The sequence below is a fragment of the Cygnus atratus genome, chromosome 22 (assembly GCF_013377495.2).
Source record: "Cygnus atratus isolate AKBS03 ecotype Queensland, Australia chromosome 22, CAtr_DNAZoo_HiC_assembly, whole genome shotgun sequence".
Classification (NCBI taxonomy): Eukaryota; Metazoa; Chordata; class Aves; order Anseriformes; family Anatidae; genus Cygnus; species Cygnus atratus.
This window is the reverse complement of record NC_066383.1, coordinates 3,271,129-3,290,049: the sequence shown is the minus strand read 5'-3', so window position 1 is coordinate 3,290,049 and position 18,921 is coordinate 3,271,129. Positions and strand designations below refer to the sequence as shown.

Genomic DNA, 18,921 nt, shown 5'->3' with positions numbered 1-18,921 from the left:
CGCGCTGCGGTCGGGGGCTCCACGGCCACCCCCAGACGGCCGCTGCCGTCTGAATTCGGGTCCAGGCTGGGGCTGTGTCCCTGCGGGTTCATTACAGTCGCTGTGCTCAGGGTGCGTATCTGATCCACAGCTGCAGCCCGCGATTGTTGACAGCGGTAAAGGAGCGGCCCCGGGAGGACGCGGGGAGGACGCGTGCCCGGGGCAGATCCCGGCCCCACGAGCTCTCCGCTGCCATCCCGAGCAGCGCAGCGCAGCCCACGGCTCTCTGCTGGGGCACACGTGGGCTGGGCTGGCCCTCGGCAGCTGGAGCACGGCCCCGACAGATGATTGACCAGGGAGCTGCTGAGTGCTCCGTGGCTAATTAAAAGGAATCGATGCTGCAGAGACCAGGCGCCAAATGAGGGGCGCCTGCTCCTTCTCCCCTGTGCTGAAGGGGTGGAGAGCAGAGAAGCACCCCAGCCCAAGGGTGCCCTTTGTGCATCGCACCGAGCCCAGAGCCAGGCTGTCCTGGGGGAGGATGGATGCTGGCGATTTGAGCCAGGGAAAAGGCGAAAGCACTGGTTTCAGAGGAAGCTGCCCTTGACAAACAGGGTGTTTGATGCGTGGCAGCCCAACGTGGCAGCTTGACGGCGCTACAAATCGACCCCGAGTGGCCCTGTTGGCATGGCATCCCCTGCCACCCCTCCCCAGCGGCACAGTCCTTTACCTGGTGCATTTGCAGCAGAGGCACCTTACAGGCAAGGTGTTGGGTCCTTTCAGGGCTGCCCCTTAGGGCTCTGCCCTACCGGGATGCTCAAAAAACATGTCCTGGGTTTAGTAGGGGATTTAAGGGATGCCAGCGCTCAGGGGTCCCCTGTTCAGGCACTGACAGCAGCTGCAGGGACAGCCAGGATGAGGCCAAGTGCTCTTCCCTGAGGGCGCTGCGTGCCTTGGCAGTGCGAGGCCAGCAGGATCTCTCGTGCTTTAGGAGCTGTACAGGGATGGAGCAGGAGGCTGGAATAATTCCTCCTCTTCCTCCCTGGTTTATTTTGTGTGAATGAGGCTGCTTTTACCGGTTCTGAAAAAAATAAGGACAAATCCGTGTTGCCAGGAGATACTTGAAAGACTGCAGGGTGTCCGGCTGCACGGCGCAGTTCCTTGGGCTGTGAAAAGCTTTTTAGTGCCGGCTCCCTGAGCTGGGCTGCAGGAAACCCTGTTCTCAGTAAAAAGGATGTATTTGGTGGCTGGTTTGGGGTTTTGTCGTTTTCTCTGGAGACCCTTCCAGAAGACTGGCTCTCTTTCATCACCCTTACTGGCTGCACCTTGCCCTGATCCACCGTGACCTCCTTCAGTACTGCGCATCCTTGCACTTCCAAAATGCAGTTTTCCGGTGCGTCTACGGGCTGTGTCCTCTGGCGAGGGGCTCTCGGGTGAGGCACTGCCCCCGCGCGTGGTGCCAGAGGGGTTGCTGCATGTAAGGGCCACGCTGGAGTTGGCTGGGGATTTTCTGTCCCGTGGGGTTGTTGTAGAGGTTGAAATAAAGGATTCCCTGAAACATTTGTTGAGGATTTCCACGTGCCCTGGAAGGACAAAGGCCAATCTCTGTTCTCCCTACCCCTTGTTTTCCCTGGCAAATGAACACCTCTGTGCTTGGAGTGCCTACGTGGCAGAGCCAGATTCTGCCCAGGGCCTTGCCTGCACTTCAGAGGGGCGGCCCATCGGGTCTTGGAGCCATTTCACTTCCAGTCTGCCACCCGGCTTGGTGCCAGAGGCTGCCTGTGCAGCCCAGTGGTCAAGGCATGGCCCAGGGCAATCCAGATTGATCCGAACTGGGCTAATGAAGGCTTTGAGCCCGGATCTCTCCGTGACTGCCCACTGCCCCCCAAGAAAAGGCAAGCTCCAAGGGTCTCGGGGGAAAACACCTGCGAAGTAGCATCTGTGTGCATCATAGGCTGGGCTTGAGGAGCTCCCCCCTGACTTTAGGAGGGGATCTGATGGTTTCCAGGGCACTGCAGTGAAAGTAACCCGCCAGGTGGTGAGGGGGGGGGATCGGTGCTTTTCCCCAGCACCGAGACCTCGCCGCCTGTGGCTGCGGTGTGCTCTGGGCTCTCCCTTGTCTGCAGTGCAGCCCTTGAAGCAGCAGGCTAATGCATTCCCCCACAAGGGAGCAGTGGTACTAAACTGCTACCCGTGTTTGCAAACTGTCCACCGCGCGTGTCCCTGCTAAGTGGTGCACTTTGCTTGCCAAGATACTCGGATAAAATACAGTCTGCTTAAATCTTGTATGCGCTTGTATTGAATCGAAGTAAGCCATTGTGGCAGTTTAATACACTCCAGCCGCAACACCTCCGAGATGGAAGAAGTGAACCTGACCAGGCTGTTGGAAACCTGAGTTAAACCCAGCTGCATGGAAGGTGCCAGTGGGATGGTTTGAGCCGAGGGGATGATGATGACAAGCAAAACACGGGGTCACTGGCTTCCCTGGAGCCACGTCCCCAAGAACACAGGCTCAGTTTCCCTCCTGGTTGCTGAGAGCTCTGCCCAGTGGAGGGAGAGGCTCTGGTGGGTCAGGGCGCTTGCTGCTGTGCTGATGTGGCTGGTGCGGTGTCTGCGTCCTCCTAGGGCTTGGGCTCAGCACGGGGTGCTGGGAGACCCGGCTGCCTGGTGGCTGTAGGGCCCTGTGCTGCTGGGGGATAGCTCAGGCACCGAGCAGCTGCTCGAGGGCCTTGCTTAACAAGTGGATGCAAAGGGAAGCAAGGCCCTGGGCACCCAGGAGGCATCTCTCTTGGAGGGGTGGCACACGCTCCTCTTGGTCAGTTTGATTTGCTGTTTGCAGGGAGGATTTGTGAGCTTTGCGTGCTCCCATGTACTTTTCCCCGCCTGCTCACCGGTGCTTTGTGTTGCAGGTCTCCTGCCAAATGTGTCCCTGAGGTTCCTGCTGGAGGCCCCAGCAGCGTCCTGTAGAAGTTGTCTCCTGCTCCTGGTCCCAGCAGCCGAGGCCCCTCCAAACCTGCTTCTGCAATGGGTGGGTTGTGAGCACTGGTAAGACCTGCGAGTCGTGTCGCCTTCGCTGCTCTCTCCCTCTCTCGCGTTCTCTTTCTCTGTCCTTGTTCCTTCTTGCCCATTTATTTCTGTTCTCCATGTGCTCTGCTGTTCTGTCTCTGGGGTTTTCACTGTCAGGTAATGAGGAGCTGTGGGTCCAGTCAGTCTTGGAGATGCCGAAGAGACGAGACATCCTGGCTATCGTGCTGATAGTTCTGCCCTGGACGCTACTAATCACCGTCTGGCACCAGAGCACCATTGCTCCACTGCTTGCAGTGCACAAGGGTGAGAGAAATCAAACCAGCCCATGCCAAGTCTGTACATCCCTCCCTCGTCCTCATCTCCTCTCTCATTTCATCTCTCCATGGCAGCCATGCTCATCTCAGCTCCCAGCCCATGCTCACGCAGAAGCCTCCCCTCTTGTGCTGTAGGAACAGCCCAGCGTGTTCCGGGCTTCTTTGGAGACATCAAACTCCAAGGCATGGGCATGCCCCTGTAGTTGGGGAGCTCTTCATGACCTAAATCCAGATTCAGGGGAACAGAGCACGGAAGGAAGATGCTTTTCTTTGTTCCCTGGTGATCTGGAAGAGAGGAGTCCCTTTCTGCTGGCGTTTGCAGCATGCTCACAGAAATTAGTCCAGCAGGAAAACTGCAAAAAAAGAGAGCAGAGGAAGCAAAGCTGCTACTGGAGACAGTTGGTCTAGGAGACATGAGGCAAAAAGCACTGTTTGTGTCCCCAGGAAAGCAGCAAACTGGTCCTCTTGGGCTTGAAGGGGAAGGTACGTACCGAGAGCCAGCATCTGCCCTGATTTGTTTGGTGAAGGTAAAATGCAGGAGAAAAGCCAGATTCCACCTTACCTGTCGCACAAAGCATTAAGTGGCGCTCTGGCTCAAATCAGACAAATGCGGGAGGTTCTTGGGGGTCCTCTCTGGCCAGAAGGGTCCTGGTTTTTATGCCATTCTTCTCAAAGCAGCAGTATCCGAGGGCAGGGAGAGCTCCTGGGGGCTGGAGAAAGCCACACTGCCTTCAGCCTTTGTTCTCAGTTCTGCCCTGCTGCCGGGGAAGAAAGCCAACTCGTTTGCTCTCTCCAGGCCCTTTCTCTGGGAGATTCTCTCCCTTTTCATTCTAGTGCTCACACCCATCCTCCACGGCTGCTTATGCTTTTGCTCAGCAGTCTGACGTGCAGTGTGAGCTGTCAGAGGTTCGGAGTCCGCCCCGAGCCGTTTCACCTTGCCCTCTGGAGGCCTTTGGGCTGGCAGCACCCCCCAGGGCTTCGGGCAGCTCGTAAGGGAAGGACGGCTGTGAGCCTCTCTGAAAGGTGGACAGGGTGTCAGAGGACGAGGGGTCTCTGTTGGGCTCCAAAACAGGGCTTGAAAGTCTCCTAAGAACATGCTGGCTGTATCGTGGTTTGATTCAATGCCCTAAAAACCAGGAGCTGCCTTTTGGTGAAAGGCCATGGCCATGGAGGTTCCAGCACAGAGACTGCCCCGCTCCGCCTTGGTCCTGAGCTTGCTGGTGACCTCGGTAAGCTGCTTCCTTTGCCTGTGCTGCTGTGAGCCCCCGGTGGAAAATGCGTGGTGGTAGAGACTGGCCTGAAGCTCTTAGGAGAAATTGTTTTGTACTTGTGATGCGTTTCTGAGATCCTTCGGCAGCAGGTGCTGAAAGTGCGATGTGTGCGTAGGCTGCTAAGCACGCGGCGGCAGCCGATACGCGTGCCGGGATTTACAGCTGAGGGGCTGACCTGGAGGGGTTTGCAAACTATCTCGTGTGTCTCCAGCCTGGCTAATTGCATTTCTGTCTGTGCCCCGTGCATTCTGTGGTTTTATTTTTGAACTGATTCCAGTGCACTGCGCTTTCAGAGCTGTGCTGTGTGAAGCAGACGTGCTTTACCGTGCTAGGGCCTGATCCCAGCACGTGCAGAACACTTTGCTCTTGTCCCCCCACCCCTCCAGACACACACCCTCCCTCCTTCAATGGTACGGTGTATGAAGCCTTCGTTCAGGGCTGGTATCGATGTCTATGCTGCTGGAGGAGTGACGTGCTATGAACAACCACATAACAATTATAAGTAAGACCCTACTGGGTCAGTGCTAGTGTCTGTTCCCATTCTTTCTCATCTCAAGCTCCTGGCAGTAGCTGGCTTTCTAAGTTTTAGGTGCCCACCAGCTGGCTTATATCTGCAGAGCGATGCCCCTTCACCTCTGCCAGTCCCTAAATGCAGACTGGTATTCCTGCCCGTCTGCAGTGGTATGAACCTGTGGAAGTTGCACCCTGGAAAAGTGACAAATGCAGGAATATTTTTTTTTTTTTGACCTTGAGCCAGTTGTGCCCAAGTCTCCCTTTGCGAGGATTTGAGATGTTAGGGTCAGTTGATCCTACGTGCTGTTAGCTGGTGCAGTGCTGTGCTGCTGTTCACATCCTAATACCGAATGGGCTGTTCAGAAATCTGTAGGGTCTTGTTGAGGAGAAGTTAGGGGCAGGTGAAAGTCTCTGCAGGAAAAAGCCTACAACTGCAGGCTTTAGTTTCTGCTGTCTCTGGACTTAACGACTGTGTCTTGCCCTTGCTTCTCCGTGCAGCATCCCAGGCCGGTCAGGAAGGGGGGTGCTGCAGTATCCAGACGATGCTGCCGGGGGAGCTTCCCTCTTGCCCTGGAGCTCTTTGGGAATGACAGATCGCCAGTCCTTGATGCTCTTTTTGTTATCTAGATCTAATTGTCTGTCTCTTCTGGGTACTTTTGGAAGCTGCGTACTCTGAGCAGCACCATTGGGCTGGGCTCTCAGGCCTTGCTTGGTGCTGCTCTTCTACCAGGAGGAGCTTCTTTTCTCACGGGTGTGTGTCCCTCATTCCTTTATTCATCCGTGTACGTATTTATTAAAGCCTCCATTTCAGCTTGTTTCCTTTCCTCTCGAGCTGTGGGGTGACCTCCTGCTCTCAGCAAGCAGCCTGCGGGCTCGGCCCGGGGAGGGTGGGTGTCGGAGGACCGAGTCCATGCGGCTTTTTCTTCTCTCTCGTACCCTTGCTCAGATGATGGTGGTGACTCCCGGCGTGATCTCGCTGCAGGCTTGGACTCCAAGGAATACTGCTTGTCGGACCGGGACATTGTGGAGGTGGTGAGGACAGAATATGTCTATACACGCCCACCCCCGTGGTCAGACACCCTTCCCACCATCCACGTCATTACACCCACCTACAGCCGGCCCGTCCAGAAGGCAGAGCTGACGCGCCTGGCCAACACCCTGCTGCACGTCCCCAACCTGCACTGGATCCTGGTGGAGGACTCGCAGCGGCGCACGCCGCTCATCACCCGGCTGCTGCGGGACACGGGGCTGAACTACACCCACCTCAACGTGGAGACACCTCGCAACTACAAGCTGCGGGGAGACATGAGGGATCCCCGCATCCCCCGGGGGACCATGCAGAGGAACCTGGCCCTGAGATGGCTGAGAGAGACCTTTAACAAAAATAACAGCCAGCCTGGCATCGTTTACTTCGCCGACGATGACAACACCTACAGCCTGGAGCTCTTCGAGGAGGTAAGAGCCTGCTGGGGGAGCCCCAGCCAGCTGAACGCAGCAGATTTGTGTGTGAGTTGTAAAAGATATCATGTACTGAGCCAAGGAGATCCCGTACACATCTCCTGAGCTCTAGGTCAGTTCTGTCTCTGTAGTGGTTGCCCTGAAGTTTCCTCCAGGGCTTGGCCAAACCACTGCAAAGTGTGCACTTCCAGCGTCAAAAGTAATGCAGAGCAACGGGAACCCCAGTTTGTCCTGTGGCACGTGGTGGAGGCATACTAGTGTGTGTCTGTGCTTGTCACCTGAAGTCGTTTGCAGCATTTGAAGGGATCTCGTTGCCCTGGCTCTGCACTCCCACCTCTGCCTGTTGGTGCTCCCAGCTGCACTGCTTCCCTCAGAGTGGAAGCACAAGGCGTTTCCCTTGGTGGCAGAAAGCCACGCTAAAACATGTCCACAAAAGGGTGTTTATGATGAGGAAGAGCGGTCATCTCGAGGCAGGAGCTGGCTGGTAAGACCCTAGCAAGAGAAACATGCAGGTGGTACTTACTGCAAAGGAAGAAGAGCCATTGTTAGGGCCGGAACATCAGCTGCTCTCCTTCGTACCTGCACAGACACATGTGTGTACCTAGGAAGAGAACCCTTGGCCATCCTCCTGCCATGTCCCACCCTGGAGGAGACTTCAGGCTGGTTCCTGGTCTGCTGTTATCCACTTTTCTTCTCTGTCACCAACGTATTGCACTCGGCTATTTGTTAATCCCTGTTTGTTCTCGCTTGAGGAGTCCCTGGGGTTTCTCCTCCTTGCTTGCCGTTTGCATTTGTTTGCTCTCATCCCCGAGCGTTCCGTGCTTCAACTCCGGAGCTGTCGAGAGCCCGGCATCTGCTCTGCACAGCTCCCAGCCGAGGGAGCAGACCTTCAGAGTTACGCCTGAGTGCTGTTGGCGCAGGCAGAGCACTCTCAGGACGTCTTCTTCAGAGATGCTCTCTGCAGATTGTCTCCGGGCTGCCGCACACACGAGGAGCATGCGTTTGTCAGCGCTCGCTTCACCTCCCAGAAAAGTGGAGCCCTTCCTGCTGCGGGGAGGTGTGTGCAGAGCTCCCCTCTGCAGCTCTTCCTCCTGCAGCACCGGGGAGCGATGGGCTCGGGGTGATTTAAGCAGGGGCTGGGGCTGAGCTCTCAGCCTTGAAGCTCGCGGCTCAGGGAGCTGTGATTGCAGGCAGAATTTCAGCACATCCTGACAGTCTTGTCGGACTCGAGCAGGGGAAGGCTCCCCTGTGCTTTCCCACCTTTGCTGCCTGTTCCGCTCTCGTGCGGGCTGTAAATGACCTCCTGCCCCTCTCCCTGTCTGCAGGTAAGCAGCGGTCTTACAGCGCCACGTGCACTGCACCTCCCCTGCTCCCAGCTCAGAAATGCCCCGTTCCCATCTGCTGAGGCTGAGCTCTTGCAGCAAGGGACAAGGACGTAGGATTGCCTCCTTAATGGTTGCCAGATTTCATTCCAGGGATCTCCTGTTTATTCATTACCCCCCCCAGCCTTTATCTCCCCGATGGCTTTCCCTTGAGCTCGGACAGCCACAGGAATACGCACGCTTTTAAAGCTGAGAGCAAATTCAAACTGAACGCAGTTTTTCCACACTGTCCTTTGAGGCTGGCTCTGGCAGCACCCTCAGACAGACACCGTGCATTAATAAAGCAGAAAGGGTTCCTCCGTTCACCCGTGTGCTTCACGCGGGTGCTCTGCTCGCAGAGGCTTCTCCTCTCTGAGATGTAGCTGCAGCTCAGGTCGCATGGAGCCGATGAAATGTGCTGTGAAATGCAGAAGACACGCATTATTGCTCCCTGCGGACAGGGACGGCCGTTGGCATGTGTATAATGCAGAAGGGCAAGTGCCAGAGCTCTTCTGGTCTCGTTTGCAGTAATTAGCAGTGATGAGATTAGCTCTGGGAGATCCCTGATCTAAGAGACTGGGCTGAGAGCAGGAGACAAGGCTGAGCCTGGCAGCAGAGCAGGGCAGGGTGCCGGGGGGTGCGCAGGCGGGCTGGCACGCACATCATCTGCACTGGCAAGCACGGGCATCCGAGGTGTCCCCTGATGGCTCCTCTCAGCTTCTGCTGACTCCACGGGGAGCAGAAGCCTCCAACATCCCTCTGGGTAGCAGGAGCAGCTGCAGGGCGCTGGCCTGCCTGCTGGGGGCTTCTGGAGGGGCTGTGCTTCCAGGTGTCCCCAGGCTTCTGGGGTACAGTTGTGGTGCCTCACCCTAAGGATGCTTTTAGCCTTAATGTGCCTCAGAGGCTGGGATTGCAGCTCAGACTCCTTAGCTTTCAGAGGAAACACCTTTCTTCCTAGATAAGCCATCCCTGGGTCCCCAGGTGGCCTCGGACAGCGTGCTTCCCTCCTCTGCGTCCTGGTTTCCCCAGCTGTCCACGTGGAGAACCCAAAGCTCTAAAGAACCAAAGCTCCAAAGGCCTTTTGACCAAACGCACATCTCGGTTAGGTTTCGTACCGGCAGCTTTGTTTCTAGCACTGAACTCACACGTGGTTCCCAGCTGCCACTTCCCAAAGCGCTCTGCTTCCCCAGCCCCAGGACGTGCGTCCTCGTGGAGGTGAGCAGAGCAAGGAGCCCCGTTGCCAAGCCACAGCGGGCGTCTGGGACCGTGACCCAGGCTCTTCGCTGCGCCATTACCGCCGTCCGGCCCCTGCAGGGCAGCGAGCGAGGTGAAGGCACGCTGCTGGGGTGCTGCTGGGGCCTTGGAGGCTGCGTGCAGCCGGTCCTTCCGCGTGCACCCACCCAACACTTCTCTTTCCTTGCCTGCAGATGCGCAGCACCAGGAAGGTGTCGGTGTGGCCAGTAGCCTTCGTCGGCGGCTTGCGCTACGAGTCGCCCAAAGTGAACGCTGCGGGGAAGGTCTACGGCTGGAAAACCGTGTTCGACCCGCATCGGCCCTTTGCTATAGACATGGCGGGGTTCGCTGTGAACCTCAGGCTGATCCTCCAGCGATCTCAGGCTTACTTCAAACTGCGAGGAGTGAAGGGGGGCTACCAGGAGAGCAGCCTGCTCCGGGAGCTGGTCACCTTGAACGACCTGGAGCCGAAAGCTGCCAATTGCACTAAGGTAGGGTCTCCTCCTCATTTACGGGATGCGAGGGTCTGGTGGTGGGACAAAAGGCCGTTCGGTCGCTTGTCCTCTGTGTCTTGAAGAGAGCACATCCCCACTGCAAGGGTGCTGGGTAATTGCCTTTAAAAAGGCGTGGTGGGAAGTTCCTTTTTTTGTTACATGCTGCTACTGGCTGCCGTAGGCTTTGACATACAGAGTCTTCTCTTCCTTAAATTATCTCTAGATAACATCCCTGTTATTTTCAAGATCAGCTTGCCTGTGGCCTTGCTAATCTCCAGGGGCAGGGAATTCCCTGGGTGAAATGTAGGTTGGTTGCTTTCCATGAATTCCTTATGATGGCTTTTGAAGGCTGGTATGCCTGCAATAAGCCAGTGTCGTATGAGATCTGGCTCTCTGGAACTTGTCTGAGCTGTAGCCCAGCAGTACCATGCCTTGTTGTTTCCTGCCTGCGGGGCAAGACCATGCACATAAAAGCTGCCTTATTGCAACGTTGCCTCTTCCCTCTTGCTATCAGTAAAATATCGCTGTAGCTGACTGCAACAACGCCAATTTTTCTGTGCTAGAGATAATGTAGAAATGTTTTAATGCTTGGGATAGTGCTCTGAGCTCTGGGAGGCTTCCATGAAGCTTCCTTTTGGGGGGATTTTGCTGGTGATGAGTGTTAATTATTTGACTTTACACATTGTCTAGGAGCCACCAGGTTATGGAGCAGAAGCCCTCTGTGCTAACTAAGATAGAAACACAGGATACACTGATGGCTCTTGCCCTGAAGACTTCCCAGGCTAAGATGAGAGACAGCAGATGGAAATCTATCTGGGGTGACAGGGAAACACGCGAGATACAATGAGACAGTGCTGGTTAGCGTGACAGGCATCAATCATGGCACAGCAGCAGCAGCGGTGCTGTCACGTGCTTTGAAAGCTTTGTGAGTGGGTGCCCGGAGCACAGCCAGCACCGGAGGGGCTCCATTTGGGATCAGAGACCCCCGTGCAGCGCTCGGGCCTCTGCCTGTAGCAGGCAGCCACCCGGTCTGATTTAGGGACTCTTTACTGTGTAATCCTCCCAGGTGGATTTTTCTTTTTTTAACAAATGAGCTGGTACTGCTGATACACCCCATGTTGGACCCAGGTCTCCATCCCTTTGGGGGTTACTTTGAATAATAACTTTTGCCTCTGCTTCGTGGCTCCCAGCCCCAGTAGAAGAAGGATCTCGATGTTCAGCAGTGCTCGCGCAAGGAGCCCAGGAACAAGGAAGAGGCGCTGCGGGGGAGAAATGACTTCATTTATTATCTGATACCTGCTGTGCCTCCTTTTTTAAATCTGCATGTCTGTGGTTAGGCGTGTCCAGCATCACACAGATGGTCTCCTAAGGGTGGGCAAAGGGACTGGGTTAAAATTAGATCTGTGCTCTTGGGCACTGTGTCAAACAGGCTCGCAAAAGGCCAGCCCAGCAGGGGCTGCAGTGGGTTGCTTACCTCACAAGTATGATTTGGAGGGCTCTGGTTTGTTTTTTGTTGTTGTTTGGTTTTGTGGAGAAGGATATAGATACATCTGGGCCTGCCTCTTTCACCTCTTACTGCCCTACCAGCTAACAGGAAAGCACTGGCTGGAGATGTGTGCTGCCAGCCCATCGGGGGAGATGCCCGGGTCGCTTTCAGGCTGGTGCACAGAAAAACAGGGACTTTCGCTCCGTGGTTATGCAATCTTTGGGAGATCATCCCTGCTGTAAAATAGCTACGGGAAAGAGGCTTTGTTTAAAAGGCTGCGAGTAAGAAATGACGGCTGTGGGGGAACACGTGGAGGAAGGAGGGGAAGGGAAAGGTTATTTGCAGGCAGGAGGTAAGGCACGGCGCTCTCAGACAGGCTGCTGTGTCAGGGCGGTCCTGCGGGAGCTGCAGGTCAGAGCTGATGAGGAAGCAGGAGCTGCCGGCCAGGATTTGAAGCAGACTGCATTTCTTTTCTTGGCTGGGCTGTGGGGATGTGACAAGGGTCCTTGTTGTGCACTGACTGCTCCTGGCAAACCCCACGTGCGGCGTTGCAGGTGGAGCTTTGCCTTTCTGCTCTCAGCTGTTGCCAGCAGGCTCCATTTTCCAGTTGCTGTTTTGTTCACGCTCCTGGCGAGGAGGAGAGTCCGGACCAGCAGCAGAGAGGGACAGAAGCAGGCTGGGGTCCGGGGTCCTCTTGCCCCAGGATGGAAGCACGGACTCCTCACTGGGCAGCTGGCACGCTTTGCCCTGCTCAGCACAAGCACGCTCCTGCTTTGCGGTGAGATTTACATTACAGATTATGATGTGCTCAGGTACAGTCATTAAGGAGGAATGAGAGAACTATGTAAGATAAGCACCGACATCTGTTCTCCCAAAATGCTGTCTTCCCCGGGTACAGTGCTGGTATCCACTTGGTAGTGCCCGTCTGACCTCAGCCCACAAACACTCCTGCAAAAAGCTTGTGCTTTGGCCAAAGGCATGCATCCTAGTTATTTTCTTTGATTTGAGATCTGCTCAAAATGAGGGAGAAAATGACGGAAGTCAGCATTAATTGCCCAGTGGAAAGGAGTTAGCCCTCTTCATCAGGAGGGAAGGACTGGTTTACACCGGAGTTGTAAGGGAACGAGGCTGTGCAAGCATGCCGTGTATTTCTGCGTCCTGCTGCTTCTGCATTTCCCCCACACACCACCAGAGCAGGCAAAGCTCTCTCCACTCCATTGATACATCAAACCTGATAGGATCAAGGTCTCAGAGATCTTGTGTTCCCACAAGGTTGATGTAACTGGGACATACTCTGCTCCCCATTTTCTATTAACACCTGAGGAAAGGAGCTGCAGTGTGCTCAGAGGGCGCTCAAAGGAGAGAGACCTTAGCAGTGGCCCCCGCTCTTCAAAAACCTCAGCTGGTACTGGTACAAGAGGAGAGACCACAAAATACCAGGTCAGTGGAGATGATGCGCCTCATTCCAGCTGCTCCTGGACCCGCTCGTTTCCCCCGGGAGATCGGAGCAGATGCGTTTCTTTGGGTGAGGCAAGCTTTGTGCTCTCGGGTGGTCTCGGTACTAAAAGCAGTCATTCCTCCTCGCCCGTTACCTCCTGGCTGAGTCCGAGGTTCAGTCTGTGGGCTTGCAGCTGGCGGTTAGGTGGACGCTGTCGAAGGGAATTGGCCAGCAGCAGGGAGAGGCTGGGAGGCAGGCAGCGTGTGGGCAGTGCTGAATGTCGCCGTGGGAATAACTGCTTGCTGGCACAGGCACAGGCTGGAAAACAGGGAGCGGAGAGTTGTCCCGGCAGTACCTCAACCACGAACCAACATCGTGGCCACCGGGGGGTCTTGGAACTCTGGGCTTGGAGCTCTGGGAGGGGAATAAATCCTCGTGTGTAGGGAGGAGCCCCGTGGGCCCTGCAGCAGCCAGGAAATTACACAGCAAAAGGGACCAGAACCGGCTGCTTCGTGACATCACAGGTCTAAAATTGCTAAAACTGGCTCAGAATGGGCAGGAGGGAAGGAAAATGTCAGCTTAAGGCAAGAAAGCTTGCAAAGGAATACTTTGCTTCGTTCTGATTTTATCCTGTGGTGCTACAGCCAGAAGGCAGAGGAATTGGCTTCCCGAGCTCTTTGTGTTCTTTCAGGGGCTGAGCAGCAGGGTACAGATGGAGCAGTTCTGTCCTCGTTTTGGTTAGATTGTTCCTAAAATGGGGCTGCTGAATTCCTGTAGGCTTGTGCCTGGTGGTTTGCAGTGAGCCGTCAGTACCCTGGCTGCTATGCAACAGCACTTTGTTGGTTAAGCTTTACACGCATGCCACAACAGTGCTGGAGCTGTTGATTTTTATGAGACATGCAGAACTTGGAGGGTTCTTTGCACCTTGTCATGTCCTGATTAGTCACCAGAACTGCTGTGCCAATGCCATCCCCTGTATCACAGCTGAAAGCCGTAATTACACCCAACTAGTTCGGGTTTTGCTGCACCGTCTGCCTGCCCCGCTCCACAGTGGACCTTCAGCTCCGTGCTGCTCAGGTTGGCGATCAAGTAAGTTTTGCCCATAATACCTATCACAAAGCAAAAATCTTCAAGTCGGTGTAATGGCAGAGCTGAAAATCCCTGTTTGAGCTCTGGCTCATTTACCAGCAGCAGGGCATGTGGCCGTGATTCTCAGCACACGGGAAGAGCAGAGGCACGGGGAGAAGCACGCTGTAGTTGTTGTACCAACAGGCAGGCTTTGGCGAGAACGGGGCCTCCATGATGCCTACGAGACCCTGCAGGAATTTGATTAGGCACAAGCTGGGAGGAAGCAAATCTGTCGTTTCGGCTTGCTCTCACTTTTTCCTTCACGTTGCATAGCCTCCGTTTCAAATAACAATTATTGGTGTCCTGCATGGAGGCTTGAAATCTGTGACCTCCTCCAGCTGCAGGTCGACTTCTTGCCTGTTTGCTTTTTAATTTCCTGTTAGAAGACAACAAAAAAGTCTGCGATGGAGATGAATCCTTGAAATCTCTTAGGTCTGTTCTGAGTCCTGTGATTCTGGATGAGGAGGCTGGAAGTGAACTGCAGCAGCAGGGATTTCACTCTCCGGGTGACCCATATGAGTCACTGATGCACACTTAGTCCCCTACCCTGCTTGCTCCTGTGCAAGCCGTGCTTTTTGCACAAGCCAAAGCTTCCCCGAGACATAAACCAAACACACTCCTTGCGGAGAAAATCAAGCAATTGGCTGCGAGGAAAAGCAGGTGTTTCTGTACAAAATGGTGATCTCCCTCCCATGTTAAAGAGCATTGCATGAGAAATGGTAGAAGCTGCTGAATCAAGCTGCAAACTGTGAAAATTAGTCAACTTCAGTCAGTTAATTTAACATAACTGCCTTTTTGGCACTCAAGTTTAACAACATAGAAGCGGCATGCAATTTAAAAGAAAAGCAATTAATCTGTATTTGTGGTCTTCTGCTCACGGAGCGCGTGCCTCAGTGGCGAGAGCTGTTTAAAGGCGAGCCGTGCTGCTGGCAGAGCGCGGTGCCTGGCCATCAGCAGGGCTCAGTGTTTGTGTGGCAGAAGGGGAAACAGCTCCCACCTGCTCCCGCTGGAAAGAACTGCCTGCAGGATCTTAGTCCTAGCACCTGGACTGCATTAAGGTTTGTGTTGGATGAGGAGCCCGTAACGAACGCTTACCCAGCACCAAAAGCCACTCGTGGAGCCCTGTTTAGTTTTGCCTTTTGAGAAGAAAGCAAGGCAGTAATTGCAGCAGCGCTGCTGCAGCGGGTGAGCGGGGCGGTGATAACCGCGAACTTCGACGAGAGGGCTCTGAAGTGGCTGCGCGGGAGCGATGGAACAGGTTTTGGCCCCACTCCAAGCAGCGGTTGGTCTCGGTGCCTTGGCATTAGCTGGCGAGATTTGAGCCCTGCGCAGGAGGCGAGCGCTCACATCAGAGACAAATTTGGTCAAACAGCTTCTCGGGAGGGTGGGGGTGCTCCTGTTTAACTACAAGGGTTTGAGGAGGGCTTTGTTCGTCCTTCAGAAGCAGAATGTGGCCTAATTTTTCAGGAAAGCAGGGACTGGGTATGAAACGGCTTGCAGATAGTTGGATTAAAGGCACGAAGTATTGTCATAGCAACAAGAGGGAGACCCCCGCGAGGTAGTGAATAGCAGTGAGCAGGTGAAAGGAAGCAGGAAACCAGCTCTGAAGGGATGAAACTGCTCCCAGCAACGCAGGTTTAGGAGCAAAACAGTGAATTTAATTGAGTCTGGTGAGGGGAGAGCATTATCAGCAGCTTCCAGAGCTGCCTGGGCTCGTAGTGGAGCACAGCTAGTAGACACTATGGACCTATAGTACTTCCCCCCACCCCAAACGTTAGACAACCTCTTCAGGTTTTTTTTCTTCCCAGATCTCGTTCACAGCTGTTGATCTACATTAAATTTTGCTGCCAAGTCTGAGGGCAGTTTTTAGTACAAGTTACGATCCTGACGTGCTTCAGCTCTGATTTAAGCAGGTTGGAGAGGGACCTTCAACAAGCTGCAACGTACTACACCTGGTAGAGAATAGCGGTGGCAGCATGGGGCCAGCATTTCAAAGGGCAGGCACGTGGGGCTTTGGAGGTGGTGTGGAGCACTAACGCTGGGTTACGAAGGAGCTGCATACAGCCCAGAGCGTGTGGCAGGAAGGTCGTATTCTGCAGCTAGCTTGTGCCTCTGAGACAACAGAGGTGGCAACAGAGGACCAGAGGTACTTCTCCAGTCAGTGTCACTCCAACACCTCTTTAAAGTAATAGGTTAGAGGCCAAACTAACGGCTTCCACCCAATAACGGACTTAGAGAGGCCCACTGAAAAATCAGTTTGAGCATTTCTCACAACCCATAGGAACAGGATGACTGGAGCAGCTAGAACTCCCCTTCTCTAACTGCTTCTTCCCTCTACTGCAAGAGTCTCGAATTGACCTGACATGGCGAGAACAGCTCTTCCACTTTGAGCCTCTTGGCTAACTCCATCCCGTGTTGTGTAGTAACGTAACCAAGAGCCAGAGCAAGGAACTTGACTCTGGGAAATACGCATCCGATTCCCCAGTTCTGAGGGAGCTGCCTTACATCAGTGGAAAGGTTGATGAGCCTTTCGCAGAAGATGGTTGATAACTACATGGAAGGAGCAGGTTAATGTCCCAAGACAGTACACTGTAAAATAGGTAATTTCTGTGCACTGTGCATTTTGGGTATCAGTAGGGCTACCTAAATGAAGTTTTATGCAAACCTCCTTTCAGCTGTGAATGCACCATTAGGCTCCAGGGTAGCTGGTTAAATTGCACTATTGATTTAATGTGCAAGAATATTTGTTAGTGCAGTGAAGAGATGCAGCTAATGACTGCTGGTTTCTTCAGATTTTAGTCTGGCATACGAGGACAGAAAAGCCTGTGCTGGTGAATGAGGGGAAGAAAGGATTCACAGATCCCAATGTGGAAATCTGACTGTGCACGGCTGGGCAGAGACCAACACCAGGTAAGAGCTTACTGTCTTCAGCTGTAATGAGAAGCAGCAGTAAAGAAGAAAAATCCTAGACCATGACAGGAAAAAGATGAACTCTTTTAAACGTGACTTTTGATTGCAATTTTTCACATATCTGACCCTCCCTTGCTGCAAAACTTAGAGATTATTAATGAATCTCTCTTTTTAAAATCTCTAAGATAAGCTGCTAAAAGGGAAATACCTGGTGAAATCCAGGTAGTGAGAGTTTGGGCAGAAGCTACATTATTTAAAGAAACGAAACAAAAAACTTGGCTAAGCAAGATGGGGTCCTTATTAACTGTACTGCTAAAGCACAAGGGTGAAAGATGTGGATTCGCCTACCTGAAAACGCCTGAAGGAAGCTAAGCCAGCATCAGTTAAAGCATTTTAAAGTCAGGCAGAAGCTTTCACGGAGGGAAGAATTTAATTTAGATCCACAAACAAGCCACACAAAGTCAGTGACAAGTAAGGGAGAGTGAGGATTAAATCCCACATGAGGCTTCATGTATTTATTTACCTAAGGTGAGCATGTAGTATCTTTTTGAGTGGAAAGGAGGAAAGCACAGGAGCACACACTGGTGGCTGACATCTCGATTATTTGTTCATGCCCTGGCTTCTCACCTTTAATTACGTGAGCATCCCGGTGCATTAAATCTTCTGCATCCCCAGAGCACGCACTGCAGCTGGTTTGCTCAAGGGAAGGATGGGCTGTTTGCTTATACCTGCATCCAGACGCTACTGCTGCTCTTCATTATTATGGGGAAAAAATGTATGGAAAAAAATGTACACACAAATCCCTTTAACTGGAGTATCGAACCAGGCCTGGAGGGGTGAGAAGGTTGCTGCTTGGTCTCTTCTCTCACACAGAGAAGAGCAGTGAGGGCTACGGGAAAGGGGCGGATTTTCTCAGCAGCGGTGTATTTTTAACCGTAATGAGCTCTCTTACAGCACATTCCCTTGGGCTGTGGTGATGGAGCCCTGCGTGCTGCAGTAGCCTGCGTTTGCGGCCTGTTGGCAGGACAGCAGAGGAAAGCCTGCGCTGCATGTTGTCTGCGCTATATATAGCAACTTTGCAGAGGGGCCGTAGCTCTTCGGTGCTGTCACAACTGCTTTTCACCAACACCAGTTGCCTAGCAGCAGCAGTCACAGATCCGCAATCCGAGATGGGTTTTGGGTTAGTTCCAAGGGGTGGCAGCTAACTGCAGTGAGGCAGAAGGGTAATAAACATGCTGCTTGTGTCTCTGTTGCAGAAGATTTCTTCATGCACAGCCTACAAGGTTCCTCTCCACAGCATACAGCCAGCCAGACATGCAGTAGCCAGGACCTCTGCTGACTTCCAAGAGTTTTAGTGTACTGAAAACAAGCAACACTGCATACATAAACTACCCGGATTCCCCTGCCCTTCCTCCTGGACTCTGAGCAGAACCAGATGCTCTGGAGGTGGAAGAAAAAGCACAGAAAATACAAGACTGACATCGACTTCTGTACAAGACCAGCTGCCTCGGGAGCTGCTCGGTTTGGGAGAAGCGCATGCAGGGCATGATGCACCGAAGACGTGGCCCAGCTGGAATGGTAGTCTGGACTGAGGGGGCTGTTTTACAGGACCTGAAAGCAAGGGTGAGAACGCCCCCAGGAGCGTGTTGGCCACTGATGATTGTTTTTTTCTGGAGACACACGTACCTGGTGGCTATGTGTGCGACAGCCTAAGCAGCTCTCTGTTCGTGGAGGGGACAGCTGCCTTCTGAGATGGCACCTTAGCCCTTAATTTTAAACCTACTTTAATCCGTGTTTATTACACTGCACAAGACAGGAAGGTTTTGGGGGAGGGTGAAAAGCAAGGCAGGTTAAACAAACCCATAACTATTTCTGTTTCTTTGTACCCCCTCTCCTTTCCCTTAAGCAGTTTCGTGGTTTGGGAGGGCGCTCTGACATACCTCTGTGTTCCTGGATGGAGTTATGTTTACAGCACATGGTTCTCTGTTCATCCATGCTAAAATAACTGGGGGAGGGTTTTAATGAGATTGTTGTGGCCCTACACCCTAATACTTAATCTGGACTCAGATCTTCGTTCTATTTAGCTCTCATTTGGTCCACGTGAACATTAGGTGTGGGATTCTCTGAAGGGTACTCCAACAGAAAGATGAATTTCTACTCTTAAAAAATAAAGTTAACTGCTTAATACTAGGGATTGAATGATAACCGCTGATTTTAGTGCATTTACCATCCAGGTGGATTGTATCCTTCAGCCCTAGCTCCTTTTTCAGAGCCATGCCACAGTACTGCAGGGCTAGTGGCGTGAAAAGCCA

General features: G+C 53.4%; 1 protein-coding gene across 1 annotated transcript; it reads left to right on the top strand.

Annotated features, from left to right (window-relative positions):
* The first annotated feature begins 3,164 nt into the window (after positions 1 to 3,164).
* B3GAT1 (beta-1,3-glucuronyltransferase 1) lies at positions 3,165 to 18,636 on the top strand. The gene is made up of 5 exons (XM_035555673.1): positions 3,165 to 3,306; positions 6,048 to 6,556; positions 9,348 to 9,644; positions 16,492 to 16,609; positions 17,866 to 18,636. The coding sequence occupies exons 1-4, from the start codon at positions 3,195 to 3,197 to the stop codon at positions 16,576 to 16,578; spliced, it is 1,005 nt and encodes a 334-aa protein (XP_035411566.1). The 5' UTR covers positions 3,165 to 3,194; the 3' UTR covers positions 16,579 to 16,609; positions 17,866 to 18,636.
* Positions 18,637 to 18,921: the final 285 nt, after the last annotated feature.